Here is a 20,188-nt window from a genome sequence, read left to right as displayed (position 1 = left end):
CAATAGTTCCTTCCATAGTTGATGGAACTCATTCCCATCTCCAATCAAGTGAACTGGAAATTCATACTGTCACAGGCCGGCTCATAGCCTGTGGCAAAAACGAGGGGACACGAACAAAAGGTATAGGCCAATCAAAAAGGTTCTTTATTATAAACCAAAAACTATTAACTTTAAACAAAGAAAAGGGAATGAGGTGTGAAAGTATCATAATGTAGGATGTATGTAAAGTGCAGGGATGCGTGAATCTGTGTGTGTGAATATGACTGAGTGAAAACTACGTAAAACTACAAATGTCATGGTCGTCCTCTTCATCTGAAGAGGAGAGGCGAGAAGGATCGGAGGACCAAAATGCAGCGTGATATGTGTTCATGTTGAATGTTTAATTAAAGAAAGAACTGAACACTGAAACACTATACAAAAACAGTAAACAAAATAACAACCGTGAAGCTAATGCGAGCTGCGCTGAAACAAGCCATCAACATAGACAATCACCCACAAACAAACAGTGCAACCCAGGCTACCTAAGTATGATTCTCAATCAGAGACAACTAATGACACCTGCCTCTGATTGAGAACCATACTAGGCCGAAACATAGAAATACCCAAATCATAGAAAAACAAACATAGACTGCCCACCCAACTCACGCCCTGACCATACTAAATAAATACAAAACAAAGAAAATAAAGGTCAGAACGTGACAGTATCCCCCCCCCAAAGGTGCGGACTCCGGCCGCAAAACCTTAACCTATAGGGGAGGGTCTGGGTGGGCGTCTGTCCACGGTGGCGGCTCAGGCGCGGGACGCGGACCCCACTTCACCATAGTCTTAGTCCGCCTTATTGTCCGCCTCCGTGGCTTTCGAACCATGGCCACCCTTCTCAATGACCCCACTGGACAGAGGGGCGGAAGCTCGGGACAGAGGGGCGGAAGCTCGGGACAGAGGGGCAGGGGCTCTGGCGCCTCTGGGCTGAGGGGCTCTGGCCGCAGCGCCGGAGAGTTGGGGGGCTCCGGCAGCAGCGCCGGACAGGCGGGAGGCTCCGGCAGCAGCGCCGGACAGGCGGGAGGCTCCGGCAGCAGCGCCGGACAGGTGGGAGACTCCGGCAGCAGCGCCGGACAGGCGGGAGGCTCCGGCAGCAGCGCCGGACAGGCGGGAGACTCCGGCAGCAGCGCCGGACAGGCGGGAGACTCCGGCAGCAGCGCCGGACAGGCGGGAGACTCCGGCAGCAGCGCCGGACAGGCGGGAGACTCCGGCACCAGCGCCGGAGAGGCGGGAGACTCCGGCAGCAGCGCCGGACAGACAGGACCACCTGCAGGGAGGAGACAGAGAGACAGCCTGGTGCGTGGGGCTGCCACAGGAACCACCAGGCTGGGGAGACCTTCAGGAGGCTTGGTGTTAGGAGGAGGCACCTGAAGGACCGGGCTGTGGGGGAGCACTGGAGCTCTGGTGCGCAACCTTGGCACCACTTCCCCACCACTTCCCCAGGCTGGACAACTACTCTAGCCCGGACCCTCCAGAGTGCAGGCACAGGTTGAACCGGGCTGTGGGTAAGCACGGGAGATCTGGTGCTTACTACACGCACCTCTCCCTCTCCCTCCCACATTTGCCCGGCACGAGCGGAGCGCAGGCAGAGGACGCACTGCACCCTCCCAGCGCCCCGGAGACACAGTACGCAGAGCCGGCGCAGGATACCCTGGACCAAAACTGCGCACCGGCGACCAGACACGCTGAGCAGGCACCATACGCCCTGGCTCGATGCCCACACTCGCATGGCACTTTCGGGGGCTGCCCTATAGCGCACCGGGCTATGGGCACGTACTGGCGACACCGTGCGCTTAACCGCATAACACGGTGCCTGACCAGTAATGCGCTGCTTATAATAAGCACGAGGAGTGAGCTCAGGTCTGCTACCTGGCTTAGTACCACACCTCGTCTGCCCCCCCCCCAAAGAAAATTTGGGGCTGCCTCTCGTATCTGTCGCACTGCCGTGCTGCCTCCTCATATCGCCGCCGCTCAGCTTTCGCAGCCTCCAGCTCTGCTTTGGGGCGGCGATATTCCCCAGCCTCTGCCCAGGGTCCCTCTCCGTTCAGCATCTCCTCCCATGTCCAGGAGTCCTGTGATGCTGGCCGCTGTTGTTGCTGCTGCTGCTGCTGTCGTCGCTGTCTTTTACCACGCCGCTTGGTCCTTGGTTGGTGGGTGTTCCTGTCTTTGTGTTTGCACCAGATAGGACTGTTTTGGGTTTTCACGTTTCTTGTTTTTGTTAGTTTGTTTATGTGAAGTGATTTATTAAAACATGAATCAAAATAACCACGCTGCGCTTTGGTCCGCCTCTCCGTCAATGGAAGAAATCCCTTACAACAAAGGAACAAACAAAACAGGATCATACCTGGAGGAGCAGAGAGAGAGACAAGAGTGATTAGTGAAGCAGTTTAAATACCCTGAGCCCATGTGGCTCCAATCACTAACGACCCTCTGCCTGCAGGAGGAACCACCCCTGCAATGCAGAGGAGGGGCCGTGACACCCCCCTCATTAAAATGAGGGTCCCACCCTCAACCCAAATTTCGGCCCAACATATTCAAAACAATCCAAAGTTCCCCCAAATGAAAACAAAAGGATACCAGTCCCGGCTCCTAGCAGTAGCCCCGTGTCCCCCAGCTGACTGTCCACCCCTCAAACTCGGCAGCCCTGGTACCTGGGGAGCAATTTAAGAGGAAAGAGGCGCAGACAGCCCGTAGGGGTCAGCAGAGAGAAGATACAAACTAGGTTAAAGGAGCACGGGACAGAGCATCAGCAATTATATTATCCTTACCACTAATGTGTCTAATATCAAGGTTGAATGGTTGCAAGAACAAAGTCCAACGCATCAGGCGCTGGTTGGGATCTTTAGAGATGAACAAACACAATTTGTTTTTTCACTATTCTTTACCATTTATTCCAATTTCAAAGTGATATAGAGTGCATTCGGAAAGTATTCAGACCCCTTAACTTTTTCCACATTGTTACGTTACAGCCATATTCTAAAATAGATTAAATTGTTTTTTCCCCTCATCAATCTACACAAAATACCACATATACAATTTAAAATTACAACTGACATATCACATTTACATAGGTATTAAGACCCTTTACTCAGTACTTTGTTGAAGCACCTTTGGCAGCGATTACAGCCTTGAGTCTTATTGGGTATGACACTACAAGCTTGGCACACATGTATTTGTGGAGTTTCTCCCCTTCTCTGCAGATCTTATCAAGATTTGTCAGGTTGGATGGGGAGCGTCGCTGCACCATGCTGCCACCACCAAGCTTCACCGTAGGGATGGTGCCAGGTTTCCTCCAGACGTGATGCTTGGAATTCAGGTCAAAGAGTTCAATCTTGGTTTCTCATGGTCTGAGAGTCCTTTAGGTGCCTTTTGGCAAACTCCAGACGGACTGTCATGTGCATTTTATTGAGTAGTGGCTTCTGTCTGGCCACCCTATCATAAAGGCCTGATTGGTAGAGTACTGCAGAGATGGTGGTCCAATCTCCACAAAGGAACTCTGGAGCTCTGTCAGAGTGACCGTCGGGTTCTTGGTCACCTCCCTGACCAAGACTCTTCTCCCCAAATTGCTCAGTTTGGCTGGGCGGCCATTTCTAGGAAAAGCCTCGGTAGTTCCAAACTTTTTCCATTTAAGAATGAGGTAGGCCACTTTGTTCTCAGGGATTTTCAATGCTGTAGAAGTTTTTTGGTACACTTCCCCAGATCTGTGCCTCGACACCATCCTGTCTCAGAGGTCTACGGACAGTTCCTTCCACCTCATGTCTTGGTTTTTGCTGTGGGACCTTATATAGACAGGTGTGTGCCTTTCCAAATTATGTTCAATCAATTGAATTTACCACAAGTTGTAGAAACATCTCAAGGATGATCACTAGAAACAGGATGCACCTGAGCTCAAGCTTGATAAGGTTTTTTTCGCCAGGGTCACATACAGCTGACATGTTGTTCATTGAAGTCCACAACCGAAGGGAAAAGGTGATAGAAAGAGAGCGCGAGAAGGAATACAACGTTACTGCAATGAAAGTTAACTTTGTTTACAAGTGATCAGGGGTGTATTCATTCTGACGATTCTGTTGAAACGTGTTTCTTAAAAACGGAAGCAAACGGAACAAAACATACCTGAATTTGTCCAATAGAAACTCTCGTTTGCAACTGTTGGACTAATAATTACACCCTATATGAGCTAGATGCAGGTAAGTGTGCAAGGCGGTATTCAATGTGTCACTGTCTGTCAGCTCATATTTTTCTCTCGACCTGTGTGCACCTATGTTGTAAATGTTCATTCATAGGCTAGGTTGTAGCAACCTCATGATGTAGGGAATGTATCATGTAATAGCCTAAACCTGTAGTCCCTGTTACATTGACCTGGGTGAATGGAATACTAATGGCAGTCATCCAATATGCTGTAATAGAAATAAGGCCATGCTCATTAAAAATCATCCTCTCTCATCTTAAACGGCACTGACCGCCACTGGTAGCTGTAAGGAATTGCTATTTCGTATGCAGGTGACTAACTTACTGCTAATTACATGGCTACAACTCACAGTAAAGCCTGTGGGGTCCCCTACAGGATAGCTCCCACATTACACATAATCTCCTTTGTAACCGAACACTGCCCGAAGAAGATCCTACGATGATGGACAGACAACTGAGCCAATGGCGGAAGACTACAGACTACAACCAGCTGAACCAATCCGGAGATCCGATCTTCCTAGGGTCAACCTACTTTCTGTGACGTATATAAGAGCTGTGCTGACTGTTTACGCTCTCTGCCTGCCGTTCCACACGAACTAACGGAAGAGCCGTAATTACGTTGTAATACATATTTTCACTCTGAATAAACTGTTTACTTGTCATAAAATTTACCACTTAGTCTGAATCGATCCTTCACCGGCTCACCCATCTACATATCCAATTGCTAACATAGCTAGAGGCTATCTAGAGTTTAACTGGCCGTGGTAGCTACTACAGTAGCCGCTAGTAGTTCATTCATCAGTCGAGAAGAGATGAGACATTGACTAACGTATAACATGTCAGTTACACTACTAACTCAACACTGGAAAAAAAACATGTCAAGCAGCACTTAACTTGCCATCTAGCCCAGTCAACTAAAGAGTAGTCAGTTTCTGCTCTGCTTGTTTTTCCAACTCGAAGAAAAAGCGCAACACGGACAGCAGCCTCTGTTCATCTCTCCCGTGCTGGTACTACACGCCAGACTTTCAGAAGCTTTGCCTTCACAAAGCCTGTCCGCACCCTCTGTGGTGTCAGTGCGGTCCTAAATCCAGCTGGCTGAAATGGAAAACAGCCTACCCTCTCTGAGGCATCCGCATGGTCCTAAAGCATACAGTTGCCGCGTTTCGTATCACAATGCAATTATTCAACTGGGGGGGAATAAACATGCAATATTCTCCACCATGCAACTTGTGCATGTAGATACAATAGCTACCTGCTTATTGTTGGGGACATCATCGCTCAGGACCACCAGGGACGTTGGGCTGGGGTGACAAACTCCCGACTTCAGGCAGTGACACAGCTGACACATGGCTACCGCCAGGCCGAGAACTCTCGCCGGATGCCGGGCGGGAGATTTAATCTAAACTCCCTCTCATAATATCCATCGATGCCTTGCCCTTGACGCTCTGGTAACGTAACCCAAGATTAGAATACCGTAAAACAATTTTGCAAGACATTTGAGGTAATTAAATAACATTTCATATTGTATTGTAACGACCCTGGGTTTATAACCGCGGAAATCGACTCTGCCGCACGAGCATGCTTTTGCGGCGCCGGACCTCGGGCTCGAAGGTCGAGGGTTCGAGACCTGTTCCCTGCTGTTTCATTACATTGGTGTCAGAGGTGATCGGACCTCGCATCCATGACAGTACGTGTGCTTGGCCGGTGAGCGCGTTCCTGTAAAACGTAGTCGCAAGCTAGCGCGAGGACGCGCTCTTTGAAAGGAGGGAGTAGTGTAACGATCCTTTGTTTATAAGCGCGGAAATCGACCCTCACGCACGAGCAAGCTTTTGCGGCATAGTCGATAGCGCGCCGGACCTCGGGCTAGAACGTCGAGGGTTCGAGACCTGCTCCCTGCCTGTTTCATTACAGTATTGTACATGAAATTATACATATTAAGTCTACCTCATTGCAGCGATGAGGTAGCCGTGATAATGCTTTTTATTTTGGACTGGTATCTAAGGACGCACAAGACCCGGATGTGGTAACTATACAAAAGTTGTATCTTTATTGGTTAATTTTCTTTTCACAATAACATACTTCGATGGAAGAGACCAAATCGAGGCAGCTCAGCAGGTACAATTAATTCATTATTTATATGGCTCAGCCTAGCAGCAAAGCCGTTGCGAAGCTAGTCTAGCGGGGGGCGATTTGCAGTCTCCCCTGACCGCGCATAGTTGATGCTTTTAGTGAGGGGCAATTGCCGTTTTACAGAAACTGATTAGGCAAATGTATCGACCACAGTGAGCGAGTACAGTAGAACAGGGTGGAGGAGGACCTGACTGTCCGTGTTGTTGTGGGGTAAACGAAGAGATTAGCTGGCTAGGTATAGCTGACGTTGCTAACTACAAGCAAAGGTAACGATAATGGTTTATTGTTGTTAACATAGCTACTGTAGTTAGCGTTACGTGATTCACAGTTAGCTAGCGTTGTTATGCTGACGAGGTCTAGTGTGAGAAAGAACGTTATCGACAGTAGCAATCTAATGTTAACCAGCTGGTGTTCTCTATGTAACATTAATCAGCCGCTGCTAGCCAGGTATTGTGGTGTGTAGGTAGTAGGTAACGTCTATGTACTATATATATATATATATCACACACAAAAGTATGTGGCCACCCCAACAAATTAGTGGATTCAGTTATTTCATTTTATACACCCGTTGCTGACAGGTGTATAAAATCGAGCACACAGCAATGCAATTTCCACAGACTAATATTGGCAGTAGAAGGGCCTTACTGAAGAACTGTGACTTTCAACGTGGCACCGTCATAGTATGCTACTTTTCCAACAAGTCAGTTAATAAAATTTCTGCCCTGCCCGTTCAACTGTAAGTGCAGTTATTGTGAAGTGGAAACGTCTAGGAGTAACAACGGCCCAGTCGTGAAGTGGTAGGGCACACAAGCTCGCAGAACGGGACCAACGATTGCTGAAGAGCATAGCGCATAAAACTCATATGTCCTTGGTTGCAACACTTCTACCGAGTTACTTCCAGAGGCTGTTTGGAACATCAGTCTGCACAAGAACTGTCTTCTGGAGCTTCATGAAATGGATTTCCATTGCCAAGCAACTGCACAATAGCCTAAAATCACAATGCCAAGCGTCGGCTGGTGTGGTGTAAAGCTCGCCGCCATTGGACTCTGTGGAAACGTGTTCTCTGGCGTGATGAATCACGCTTCACCATCTGGCAGTCCGATGGAGGAATCTGGGTTTGGCTGATGCCAAAAGAACGCTACCTGCCCGACTTCATAGTGCCAAATGTGAAGTTTGGTGGAGGAGGAATGGTCTGGGGCTGTTTTTCATGGTTCGGGCTAGGCCCCTTAGTTCCAGTGACAGGACATCTCTTATACAATGACATTCTAGACAATGCTGTGCTTCCAATTTTGTGGCAACAGTTTGAGGATGGCCCTTTCCTGTTTCAGCATGACAATGCCCAGTGCACTAAGTGAGTTCCATACAGAAATTGTTGTCAAGATTGTGTGGAAGAACTTAACTGACCTGCACAGAGCCCTGAACTCAACCCCACCTAACGCCTTTGGGATTAATTGGAACGCCAACTGCGAGCCAGGCCTAATCGCCCGACATCAATAATGCTCTGGTGGCTGAATGGAAGGAAGTCCCCGCAACACTTTTACAACATCTAGTGGAAAGCCTTTCCAGAAGAGTGGAGGCTGTTATAGCAGCAAAGGGGGGACCAACTCCACATACTTGTGGCCACATACTTTTGGTAATGTAGCTAATAGTTTTCCTCTCTGCTATCTGGTTTGTATAAAGGTGCAATAAGCAGAAATTGCATGAATTCTAATAGTTCTCCTAAATGTGACAAAACAAACCACTGAGTGTAGAGAATTATTGTACCGTCTTTTCAATAACCAAAAATATTGTATTTTCAGCTGTTTGAAGCTGATGTAAGTAAAATATGCAAATATTAAACATAAGAAAGTGGAAGCATAGAAATGTGTTCCCGAGTAGCGCAGCGGTCTAAGGCACTGCATTTCAGTGCCTGAGGCGTCACTATAGACACCCTGGTTTGATTCCAGGCTGTATCACAACCGGCTGTGATTGGGAGTCCCATAGGGCGAGGAACAACTGCCGTTGGCCGGTGTAGGCCGTCATTGTAAATAAGAATTTGTTCTTAACTGACTTACCTAGTTAAATAAAGTTTTTTTTAAAGTACTTTTATTTGGCCACAGAGCAGGTCTACTGCTTCTTAAACTTGTTTCAATGAGTATGACAGATCTATAACTCAGTTTTCTTTGAATTTGGTTGGTTTGCCCAAAAAGTTACTTGACTTTTGTTTTTAACTTGGTTTGGGAGGACATACCCAGACCGTAGTTACATTACCTAGTTAATTAGCTAGCTAGGTAGTTATTAAATAGGATGCTAGTATGAGTGTCTTTGGCCGTAACTTACCTACAGTCTGATCTTTTTTTTGTTTAGCCTTTATTTAACTTGGTAAGTCAGTTAAGAACAAATTATTATTTGGCCTACCCCGTCCAAACCCTCCCCTAACCTGAACGATGCTGAGCCAATTGTGCGCCGCCCAATGGGACTCCTGATCACAGCCGGTTGTGATACAGCCAAGGATCGAACCAGGGTCTGTTGTGCGCCACTTACTTCTCATTGGAACCAAATAAAGGGTCAGTGCTATTTGGGATACTTGGAAAATCCCTTCCCTAAACTACAACCGTAACCATTAAAATGTCAACTTCAATGGGGATAGGGACGTCCCAAGGGTCCGTGATTGCATGGTCCCCAAACAAAGCATCTGATCTTTCTTGATCTTGGGATATATGCATTAGACTCAGTCAAATGTGACTTTGCAGTTGCTAGTAAATAATAATTAGAACTTGGACAGGGTTGATTATTTGGGGGGTGGGCGACAACTCGGTTCATTTGTCACTCAATTAATTCTGGTCTTCTATCCCTAGGTTGAGCTGAATCCCTCTGCAGTGGAAGTAAAATATGTGCAATGGAATGGTAGAGTCAATGTCAAAAGCCCTTGAGCTGCTCACCTCAGCTGACAAGCGGGCACTTTCACTGTTGCTCTTTCTGACTGTGCTATCCACGGGACAAGGGTCAGGTAAGAGATCTCTCGTCAGCAAAATCCCCCCCACACATCTCCGTTCCATACATTACTGTTATGCTACTACAATTCCGCTTCTCTCTTTCAGTCTAATAATGCAGGATGTACATTAACCTACTGTATGTGGTAAATTATAACATCGGAATTGGGTTTATTTGAACAAACAACTGGCCAACACATGAGCTACACTCAATATTAAGGTGTCAAGTCCCCACATCCTCTCCCTCTCATAGCTGATGAGTAAAAGATGCTGGACGGAGTGCGTGAAGCTGTTGCTAGAAGTCCCACTCACCTCCCACTGCCTTTGTGACTCATTGATATTATATAAACCTCATAAAAACCACTTATAGCGAGGCCCTTAACAACAGTGTTTTAAAACCAAAATATAGCAGGGGGAAAAAACAACAGTATGCGCTAGCATCAATCATGACCTTTTGTCCCTCGTCAGGATGTGTGAGGCCATTCATGGTGCAGAACAGCTGGGTCAACCTGACAGAGACCAACAGGGGTTCCTTCCCTGTGGGCACGGTGCTCCAGTACAGCTGTGACCCAGGCTATCTGGCTGACGGGCCCAGCATCATCACATGCAACCCCCTGGGCCTCTGGACCTCAGACCCACCCCTCTGCAAACGGAGTGACGGTGAGTGGCTCTCTACAATGTGGCCACCAGTATGACTCATTGTGAACAGGATGATTTATTTCCATTTGAACAACAAAGTTGATACCAAAATGTGGATAATGTAGGATTATAACTTTACAACATGATTGTGTTGTTTCTGACCAGCAGTGTGCCGGCCTCTGTTTGAGCCTGAGAATGGAGGGTACACCTGCCACCCGTCTCCCTGCCATCGGCTAGGCCAGGGCACTGTGATAGAGTACTTCTGTGATGAAGGCTTCATCCTGAAGGGAGACTACAAGTACAAATATCTTACCTGTCAGGATGGGGAGTGGGACGGCCCCATGCAAATGAGCTGTGTCAACCAAGGATGTGCGAGGCCGTTCATGGTCCAACATGGGTCAGTCAACCTGACAGAGACCAACGGGGCTTCCTTTCTTGTCGGCACGGTGCTCCAGTACAGCTGTGACCCAGGCTTCCTGGAGGATGGGCCCAACATCCTGACCTGCACCCCCCTGGGCCACTGGTCCTCAGACCCACCCCGCTGCATACACAGTGATAGTACTAATAGCTTTACTAAATACTCTGAATTCATTCCACACACACTAGCATATTTAGAAGTGAACTTTTGTGAACTCACGGATGATGGTTCTCTTGTTTCTTGTCAACAGTGTGTCTGCCTCCATTTGAGCCAGAGAATGGGGGTTACACCTGCCACCCGTCCCCCTGCCATAGACTGAACCATCGCACTGTGATCGAGTACTTCTGTGATGAAGGCTACATCCTGAAGGGAGACTACAAATACCTGACCTGTCAGGACGGGGAGTGGGACGGTCCCATGCAGATTAGCTGTCTCCTGGACCAAGGTTGGTCTTACTCTTCAGAGTTCAGTGTTAGGTAGCTTGAACTATTTGCTTTTTGTTGTATCAATCTGCAAGATGAGATTTACTAACATTATTGCTTTTTTCAAGCCTCAAGAGCGACTGCAAACCTGCACACATTTTGCGTACCATGCACGCAATTTGAGGTCAAAGTATGCTGGTACAATAAACTATTATAAAATAGGCATGTTGCGGTAGTAGGCATTGACGAGCAAGGAAACCTATGTTGCGGTAGTTCAGTGAGTGTCGCTGCTTGGATGGAAACAGACATGGCAGAGAGCTGTTCCGCTAATATGTCCTTCAAAAAAGGTTATGTTAGACTGTTAAACATTAGTAGGCCTATGTTAATGAATCACTTCTTGATCTGTCCTCTTGATACAGTTGTATGTCGACAGTAGGCTGCAAATGATGTGATAATAGTCTGTTCACCAATGACAAGGCATGTTGACTGAATGGTAGCCTAGTAGTCAAACTTGATGGATTAGGTCAGGGATGGAAATATGATGGGGGGGGGACATTGAAACAAGTCTAAGAAGCGGTAGATCTTCTCTGTGGGCAATTCTTTATTTATTGTTTACCTTTATTTAACTAGGCAAGTCAGTTAACAACAAATTATTTACAATGACAACCTACACCGGCCAAACGCCGACGCCGCTGAGCCAATTGTGTGCCGTCCTATGGGACTCCCAATCACGGCCGGTTGTGATACAGCCTGGATTTGAACCAGGGTGCCTGTAGTGACGCCTCTAGAACTGCGATGCAGTGCCTTGGACTGCTTTGCTGCTCAGGAGGCCTAGTTCAGTTGTTTCATATTCCAAATAACCTACAGTAAACTAGACTACTACATTGCATCCAGTAGTTGGAATTGTTCAGATTTTTCTCCCCTCCAAAAATTAAGTCAGTTTAAATTTTCACTCAAATGTAACCTAGAAACATTTCATTGAGACCACATCAATTTAATTTAGGATCAAACACAAGACTTCTGTGTTGGCTATGTTGTTTGATATAAAATCCTAGGGAGAGCCCTGATGTATGCATTTAAGCATATCTCTTCTAGTTATCTATCGAAGAGCAGCCAAGTACCATACCAGTCTAAAGCCTCACATTCCTACTTAGGCAGTCTTCTGTCAACATCATTATTAGGCAAAAAAAAAGTGAATTGCTTATGATGTGAGCAGTGTGGGTGTCGCACGTGCTCTGTTGTGGGGGCCGGCGGTGGCACCACCGTGCTGAATTGGTACTCCTACAAATTCTTCAAGGTTGGCAGGTCTGTGACATTGTTTGCACTTGGGCTGATTGCCTGATTCCCCTCTTCCAGACAGAGACCCTGCCCTGCCGTTGGGCATCCCCACCCTGTCCATCGTGGCCTCCACTGCCAGCTCTGTAGCCCTCGTCCTGCTGCTGGTGGTCCTGTTTGTCCTGCTGCAGCCAAAACTCAAGTCCTTCAACCACAGCCGGTGGGTGGCCTGAAACTACAGACATGCTTATTCAGCATCAGCTATGGTAGACTTATCCTAGCTATTTGTGTACTCCAGGGGTGTGCATGTCTCATAAAACTAGCTCATAAGTCTCTAACGTAATGAGTAATTAACAGTTTCACTCCTCTCTGGTCCCCCTCACAGCCGTGAGCAGGGGGTGTCAGGCCAGCCCGTGTCCATCATGGTGGAGGGGGTGCAGGTGGCCCTGCCCTCCTATGAGGAGGCGGTGTGTGGCGGAGGGGGTCCGAGTCTCACCTCTGAGTCCCGGGTCCAAATAGTGCTGTCAGAGGGCCAGCAGGCTGCAGGGACGACCGAGCCGCTCATTGCACAGGCCAGGCCCTCCACCCTCTCCCAGCTCTCAGAGATGGCATTGGTTCACCCAGTACCACCATCCTTCACTTCTTCCCCTTCATACTCCTCCTGCTGGGGCCCGGAGCAGGCTGCTGCTGCAGCGCCTTCACCTTCACAGCGGAGGGACTCCACTAGCAGTGAGCAGCACAGTCTGCTCCTCCTCAACTCTGAGATGGACTACACTGACGGTAGGCCCCCTATCAACATGTCTCTCCAAACAGGCCTCTTCACACATGTATTGGTTGATAATGCCCATATATGCATACGGCGTATTGATGATGTCTCTTTGTTCCTGCAGATATGCCTTTGTTAAAGGAGGCCTGAATCATGCTGCAGCCACTTGGGCGTACATTAGAGACATCCAGGGTTGCTGTTGTGCGGCTGTGTTGAGTCGGAGGCATGTATGAAGCTCCCCACTGCAGCAGCTGCCAACACAAGACTACCCACCCACCTCCTCCAGGGGCACTAAGTGTGGCCGTGTCATGCTCAGCAGAATGTTGCTTCTCCCCCATCCAGAGGAGGGCTCAGAGGGGTTTAACATGTACATAATGCTTAGCCATTTTCTAAGTGTCTGACACTTGTTCTTTTAACCATTGGCTTAGCACAGGGACGTAACTGTAAAATAATGTTGGTCTTCTGGAAAGCTCGATATGACATTTGAAAATTCTCTTTACAGCATTACATGTATTTTTTTTCAGTGGTTAAACACATTTTATGAGCTAATCATTGCACCCATCACCAATTTGTACCATGTCGACCTGTTTTTACATGATCACTGCAGAACATGCACAGCAGCATGTTAGGAATGATGCATGAAGACCACTGCAACTTAGATTGAACTGGTCATTCTCACACATACACAGATTTGACCATTTATGCTCGATAAGGTAAGTAAGAGTAACTTGTGATAATATTCTGAATGGGGTTCTTAATGGCACAACTAATTGATGTCACGTATCCATTCTGATCATAGTTTTGAGCGCAGTGTTTTTTTTTTCATGCACTTATTAGATGATTTTGCTGAAGACCAGTGTTCCCTAGGTTGAGGCACACCTCTCAGCTTATTGACATTGGGCTTAGTGTTTATATCCTCTTATTCATGTCAGTACACATTTTCCCAGGTGGCCTTAGAGCTCCACTTCTATGCACAAAAAGCATTTGTATTGAGTTTCCTTCCTAAAAAAAAAGGATTTTAAAATTGTCAATTTTCGCTCTTCACAGCTCCGTGATGTAACAAATTGGAGCATAGTTGGTGGTTCTTGGAGACCTGTTATACTTTATATTTATTTGTGGGTTGTTTAAAATGATGCATTAAGTTAAGATGGGTAAACTAAATTGAGGATTTAGTATATTCATGTCCAGAATGCTGTTGATCAGCCATGGTTGCTTGGATGCTTCCACAATTCTTGAGAAAGCATATTAAGACGTGTCTTTTAACATTGCCACCTTGGTGGACTCATAAGGATATAATATATGGAAGACTAAAGTTAATTGGGTTAACCATAGTTCAAAACAGATCATTATTGTTATGTACAGAAGCTTAGTGTCATGTCTTTTCAAATGGTTTCAGTTGCTTTGGGACTACACAATGCAATTGGTGTAAAGATAGTATTTTAATATTTGAAAAAAGGTTTGTTAATTTTACTCTGTAAATAACCTGTTATAATTTTGAATAAATATAATTTGAGCTGTGCAAGGTTTTGTCCTTGTCAACCAATTACATTCTTCAACAGTTCAACCTCTTTTTGTGGACATTCTGTCAGCACTAGGTGGCATTGTAATGCACTTTATTTATAAAGAACCCACTTCTTGAAAATACATTTTGACATAGAGGCTTTTTTGTAATTAAACATCACAATTTTTGTTTTCATAAAACTGCAACAAAGATGGAGACCCTGTACAACTTTATGCTGCTTTTATGTCCTCTACAGAAATGACCCCATTGTCATTGTGTATTTGGTTAAAACCTTAATCTACATTATACATTTTTTATATTTACTCTAAGTATAAAATACCTGGGCATAATTTATTGTCAAAATGCTAAATATTGGCAGTAGATGAAGTATTTCAATTCATTATCTTCTCTAGAAATAAAAGCTTGTCAATATAAATACAGTTACTCCTTCTTTCCTCCAGTTAGTATCTAGTGGCTTAGACACTGCATTCCAACTACAGTATACAGTTGCATTGGTAAAATTGTGCTGCACATCGCCAGCTAGTTATGTTGCCCTAAAAACCCATACATGTGATGTCATTGAAGTGACTAAGCGATGACCATATTAGACTACCATCTTCTGTTCTCAACACATCCTGATTGTCTGAGGTGTCCCCCTCCATTCCAATGCTGTGGTCTTGGTTCCTGTCCTGGGCCTGTTCAGTTTGGTCCGCTGTCCTCCTGTGGCCGCTCCATCTCTATGGGCCTCTCCCATATGGGACCTATAGAACCTTTACTTCCTCTATTTTACCGGCCACTGTCATGTATACAGGCTTTGCTATGGGAGAGAAAAATTGATTTCTTTAGAAGAAAGATTGCCTATATTTTCTCAAACAGTCTGGCGCACTGTAACAACAGCAGGGGTAAGGGGACAGTACATTCTCTGAGCCACGCTACCCTAGTGTTACCCAGGCAGCTGTGACACTTACCCTCAGCTGGTGGCTAGAAGCTTTGGTAACATCTGAAGAGGATGATGAAAAGCAGCGCCTCGCCTCCCTGGAATAGGATGTAGATTAGCGGGAACAGATACAGGGGGCCAATAACCTCCGGGGGAAAGGCCACTTTCAAGATGGTGGCACACAGCTGGATGTTTTGACAGCCTGTCTCCATAGAAATAGTCCTTCTGCATCTGAGAAAATATTTGTTACATGGTTTTCTCAACTGTATATTATTATTGATAGCTGTGAATGGATGCATACCCTTTGGCCCAGTCTATCCTTGAACCGATGAATACAGCAGTGCACTTACTGATGATTGACTTTGAAGATGGTGGACATGAGGTATCCCAGCAGGTAGCCTGTCAGGGGCATCAGTGCAGCCACGGCCATGAGTTGGGGTGAGAGAAGCACCCACACTGTTCCCCCAATGGAGATGCCTGACATGACACCAATGGCCACAGTGGCAATTAGTAAGATGCTTAGACCAACCTGTGGAGTAAAAGCTCTGTCAAATCAAACATGCTTTTACAGAGGATGTTAATTCATGTCCTTTCGTAAATAGAAAATGCTATATGAATGAACTTGGATTAGAAACACTATTTTATATACCTTAAGATGTGTCACTTTGTTGACCAAAAATACAGGATCTGGAGTCAAGCTCACCTTGATGATGATCTGAGAGTACTGTGGTACCCGGTGGTTGATGGCTATGCCAATGGCACAGGGCACTAGGGTCATGATGAGAGTTATGGTGATGAGAGTGTAAGGCACAGCGTTTTCCAAATTATTGAAGCCATGGCAATATAGGAAGAGCAGCAGAGGCATCATACCCAGGGCCAAAACAGTAGAACATGTGGTCATTACAATGCTGTAGGATATAAAGAGAAGGGGAGGTTGAAACTTTTGTAATTTCCATTCAATTTTCAATTTTAACTGAGTTTTGGTGATATCCTTGCCAAATCTTAACAATAGAACATGTGTTAACTTTAGTTTAGCATTCATGCCATGTGCAAAAGTAATCAAACCTTTGCATTTTTCTGTATTGTGAAACAATTGTATAAATGTTTTTGTCCAACATGTCCTGCCTAATAATTTTTCTAAATAAAAAAAACATTCAGATCAAAATGTCAACGAGTTCACCTTAGGTTCATGTCACCCTTCAGGGCCAGGGCGAAGATGTTGGAGAGGTTTCCCCCCGGACAGCAGCCACAGATTAGCACGGTCACAGCCTCGATGGCGCCCAGCTGGAAGATTTTGGCCAGGCTGAAGGCAGTGAGAGGCATGATACCAAACTGGGCCACCACTGCGATGGCCACCCCTTTGGGCTTCAGGATATGGGCCTTGATCTTGGAGATCTCCATGGTGCAGCCCAGGGACACCATGGTGATGAAGAGGCTGATGATGGTGATGCCACTGATGGCCATGCTCATAACCGGGGAGAAGGGGGACTGGAAGCCAGTGGTGACATTATGAGGCGTGATGTTGTAGGTGTTGCCGCCATTCCAAGCTGTCTCATAGCCATCTCGGTACTGTCCCTCTGTCTGGTTCATGGTACCATTCATCCCAAAGCTGTTTGTTTACTTTATATTTAATGAGACACCGAACATAAAAAAAAAATGAAGAAACATATCTATGTCAAATGGAGAGCAAATGGTTCTGTGTTGTCTCTTGGACTTGACCAACTGGAGAGTCACAACTCCTCCTATCCACTCTATTACACTTCAGCCTTGTGATCTAAACTTTGAATGGTGTCTACTCTAGACTTCCAACATGAGTATCACTATTTTTACAATAAGACAGTTTGGTACTAGCTACGTTACTCAATGACACCACACAATTAATATATTTGATGAGACTTGAACAATGCAATCTATACATGTATTTTGCTACCAGGCAACATTTCACCTCAGAAGATGAATCAAATCTATCCTGTAGTGTTGAATGACTCCGTAGCTATGCTGATGATGACACACCAGTCTAGAGAGTTAATACACTACTCTATAAATGTATACCATCGTCACTCAGTTCTGACCGTTCAGTGGTTAGTAAATACTTTCTTAATGCTATTTTTCTTAAAACTGCATTGTTGGCTAAGGGCTTGTAAGTAAGCATTTCACTGTAAGGTCTACTACACCTGTTGTATTCGGCGCATGTGACAAGTAAAATGTGATTTTATTTGAGTATTAGCCTTTGATGTTGCTCAGAGAGATATTCTCCTTGTGACTTTCAGCTGCTACAGAAGCTGAATCGATGAGGGACAAATGATTGTTCAAAGAATATCTCCCTTTCCTAGAATATGTGACTAAAGAGCAAACATATACATTTTAGCACAATTAATTGGATAAGTACGATTTGTTTGTCTACATGGTTTGCTATCCTAATGCGGTTCCCTAGGCACCCACTGAAGGGCTATTCATCAACCCATGCTATTCAGACAGCAACAAACAGGCACAGTGCCCCAAAGAATAGAGTGCAGTGGGGTGCCCAATCATACACGGATTCCAAGAGGCCTCAAGTAGGGCGAATTTAGTAATTTCTTACAAGTGTCTCAGAACACATCTTTAATGAAAATATCAGGACCCGAAAGGATATTTTTTACAAAACAGAGTGCAGAAATACACTAAGCATACCAAACATTAGAACCCCCCTTGCCATCAGAACAGCATCAATTCGTCGGGGCATGGACTGTACAAGGTTCAAAAGTGTTCCACAGGGATACTAGGCCATGTTGTCTACAATGCTTCCCACAGTTGTGTCAAGTTGGCTGGATATCCTTTGGGTGGTGGACCGTTCTTGATACACATGGGAAACTGTCGAGTGTGAAAAACCCAGCAGTGTTGCAGTTCTTGACATAAACCGGCACTTAAATCTGTTGTTTTATTAACCCTCTGAATGGCACACATGCATAATCCATGTCTCAATTGTCTCAAGGCTTAATTAGGTTTTATTATTGGTATTTTTTTCTTGCCCTTACTCATTAGTATTTATTTGCATGTAATGAGATAAACTAAATCTAGATCTGCTTTATGTGTAAATTAGATTACTTTCATGCAGGTCGTGTCTGTGTTTTAAACGTATGAGTCCTGAAGTGGCACTGTAGTTTAACTAGTTATTACATTGCTATTAAAGTCCAATTGATAAAAAATATAAATAAAGTAGATAACAATCCCAGATTATAATGCAAGTAGTAAAGAATTTTCATGACACCTCAAGGCACTGTGATTATTTTTTAAGTATTTTCTTACCTTCATTGTGTGCAGTCTTGTGATGTTCAAGTCTCTGGTCCGCTGAGTGCTTTCTCTCTCTTCTTTCTCTCTCTCTTACTCCCCGTCTCTCCCCTCTCTAGCACACACACTTTACCCATCCCTCCTCACATTCTTCTATCTAACCCCATAGCTCTCTATCTAGAACCCCCTGTCACATGGCATTATGGTCACATGTTAGGGGGGCTAACTCCTGCGCAACAGGCTACATCTTCAAATTCATAACAATCATCACATTTCTGTACTCTTTGCCCTCTTACATCCTGGACATATCCAACTGAATATGTTTGTATATGACAGGGGGAAGTTCATGAGACAAAGGAATGCATGTATTTCTTCCCAATTCAACTTTCTTAGCAGAATTGACATAATTGTCACCTAAAAACAGCTTGTTAGATATCCATGGTTAATGATGATGTCAACACTCTTATAAAATGTTTCAGGGCTCTAGAGCTAACATTCAGTACAGCTGAAGATAAGCTGATCACAATACTGTACTAATAAGTTCCAGTAAATGCTCATCCACACCTGCTAATATGAGATGCCAGCTCTGTCCCTTATTTGTCTGTATTTCTATTAGACTTGAGTACCGTGGGAAAGCCCTGTTTAGCATCAATGGGTCAGATTGTGTGGACAAAGTGTAATTGTTGCCAGAGCACTTCAGGAGGATTTTTTCTACTTGGCATTCATGCACATGGAACAAGTATCAATTAATATTACACAACCAGGCTGAAAGTTCAATGCCTTCGCCTGGCAAAGTTGCCAGTCCTTTCAGTGGAGCCCCTCCTCACTTTATGCCATCCTTGGCAACTTGGGACCTTCCAGTCACTACTCACACAACTGGGCCAGAGATGTCAAATAAGGCTGAGTTGTTGATTTTTTAAACAGTGTTTTACGGATTAGTTCAAATAAATGTACTTAGAGCATGTACTGACCAGCTTGCAAGTGTCTTCACTGACATTGTCAACCTCTCCCAGGGGCTATGGTGGTCTGCTTAGTTCCCTCCTGTACTCCCTGTTCACACACGACTGCATGGCCGCCACGACTCCAACGCCATCATTAATTTGCAGAAGATACAACGGTGGTAGGCCTGATCACAGACGACAAGGAGACAGCCTATAGGGGGGAGGTCAGAGACCTGGCAGTCTGGTGCCAGGACAACAAACTCTCCCTCAATATCAACAAGACAAAAGAGCTGATCGAGGACTACAGGAAACAAAGGGCTGAGCACGCCCCCATTCACATCGACACCTATAGTGGAGCGGCTCGAGAGCTTCAAGTTCCTCTGTTTCCACATCACTAAGGGTCTATCATTGTTCAAACACACTAACACAATAGTGAAAAGGGCACAACAACGCGTCTTTCCCCTCAGGTGGCTGAAAAGATTTGGCATGGCATGATCCTCAAAAAGTTCTACAGTTGCAGCATTGAACGCATCTTGACTGGCTGCATCACTGCTTGGTATGGCAGCTGCTTAGCATCCGACCGCAAGGCGCTACAGAGGGTAGAGCGAATGGCCCAATACATCACTGGGGCCGAGCTCCCTGCCATCCAGGACCTCTATACCAGGCGGTGTCAGAGGAAGGCCCTAAAAATAC

General features: G+C 45.7%; 2 protein-coding genes and 1 pseudogene across 6 annotated transcripts; 1 reads left to right on the top strand and 2 right to left on the bottom strand.

The window, feature by feature from the left end:
* The window catches only part of LOC135561636 (uncharacterized), a 69,702-nt pseudogene extending 64,127 nt beyond the window's left edge, over positions 1 to 5,575 (bottom strand).
* Positions 5,576 to 6,024: 449 nt separating this feature from the next.
* On the top strand, positions 6,025 to 14,371 carry LOC115146246 (sushi domain-containing protein 6-like). 5 transcript variants are annotated; one of them, XM_029688219.2, is made up of 8 exons: positions 6,025 to 6,250; positions 9,195 to 9,346; positions 9,798 to 9,989; positions 10,134 to 10,526; positions 10,637 to 10,831; positions 12,165 to 12,303; positions 12,469 to 12,863; positions 12,974 to 14,371. In XM_029688219.2, the coding sequence occupies exons 2-8, from the start codon at positions 9,229 to 9,231 to the stop codon at positions 12,997 to 12,999; spliced, it is 1,458 nt and encodes a 485-aa protein (XP_029544079.2). In that variant the 5' UTR covers positions 6,025 to 6,250; positions 9,195 to 9,228; the 3' UTR covers positions 13,000 to 14,371. The 5 variants fall into 5 exon arrangements, with proteins under 5 accessions (XP_029544079.2, XP_029544078.2, XP_029544081.2 ...); XM_029688218.2 differs by lacking the exon at positions 6,025 to 6,250 and adding an exon at positions 6,259 to 6,342; XM_029688221.2 differs by lacking the exon at positions 6,025 to 6,250 and adding an exon at positions 6,354 to 6,623 and having other exon boundaries at positions 10,134 to 10,520.
* Positions 14,372 to 14,445: 74 nt separating this feature from the next.
* LOC115146248 (hepatic sodium/bile acid cotransporter-like) lies at positions 14,446 to 18,712 on the bottom strand. The gene is made up of 6 exons (XM_029688222.2): positions 18,573 to 18,712; positions 16,468 to 16,907; positions 15,991 to 16,195; positions 15,638 to 15,816; positions 15,319 to 15,518; positions 14,446 to 15,167 (listed from the first exon to the last, which is right to left on the bottom strand). Exons 2-5 carry the CDS (start codon positions 16,887 to 16,889, stop codon positions 15,332 to 15,334), a joined length of 993 nt encoding a protein of 330 aa, XP_029544082.2. The 5' UTR covers positions 16,890 to 16,907; positions 18,573 to 18,712; the 3' UTR covers positions 14,446 to 15,167; positions 15,319 to 15,331.
* Positions 18,713 to 20,188: the final 1,476 nt, after the last annotated feature.

Source organism: Oncorhynchus nerka, linkage group LG18 (genome assembly GCF_034236695.1).
Source record: "Oncorhynchus nerka isolate Pitt River linkage group LG18, Oner_Uvic_2.0, whole genome shotgun sequence".
NCBI lineage: Eukaryota > Metazoa > Chordata > Actinopteri > Salmoniformes > Salmonidae > Oncorhynchus > Oncorhynchus nerka.
The sequence above is the reverse complement of the archived record's forward strand: the minus strand, read 5'-3'. Positions and strand labels throughout refer to the sequence as shown.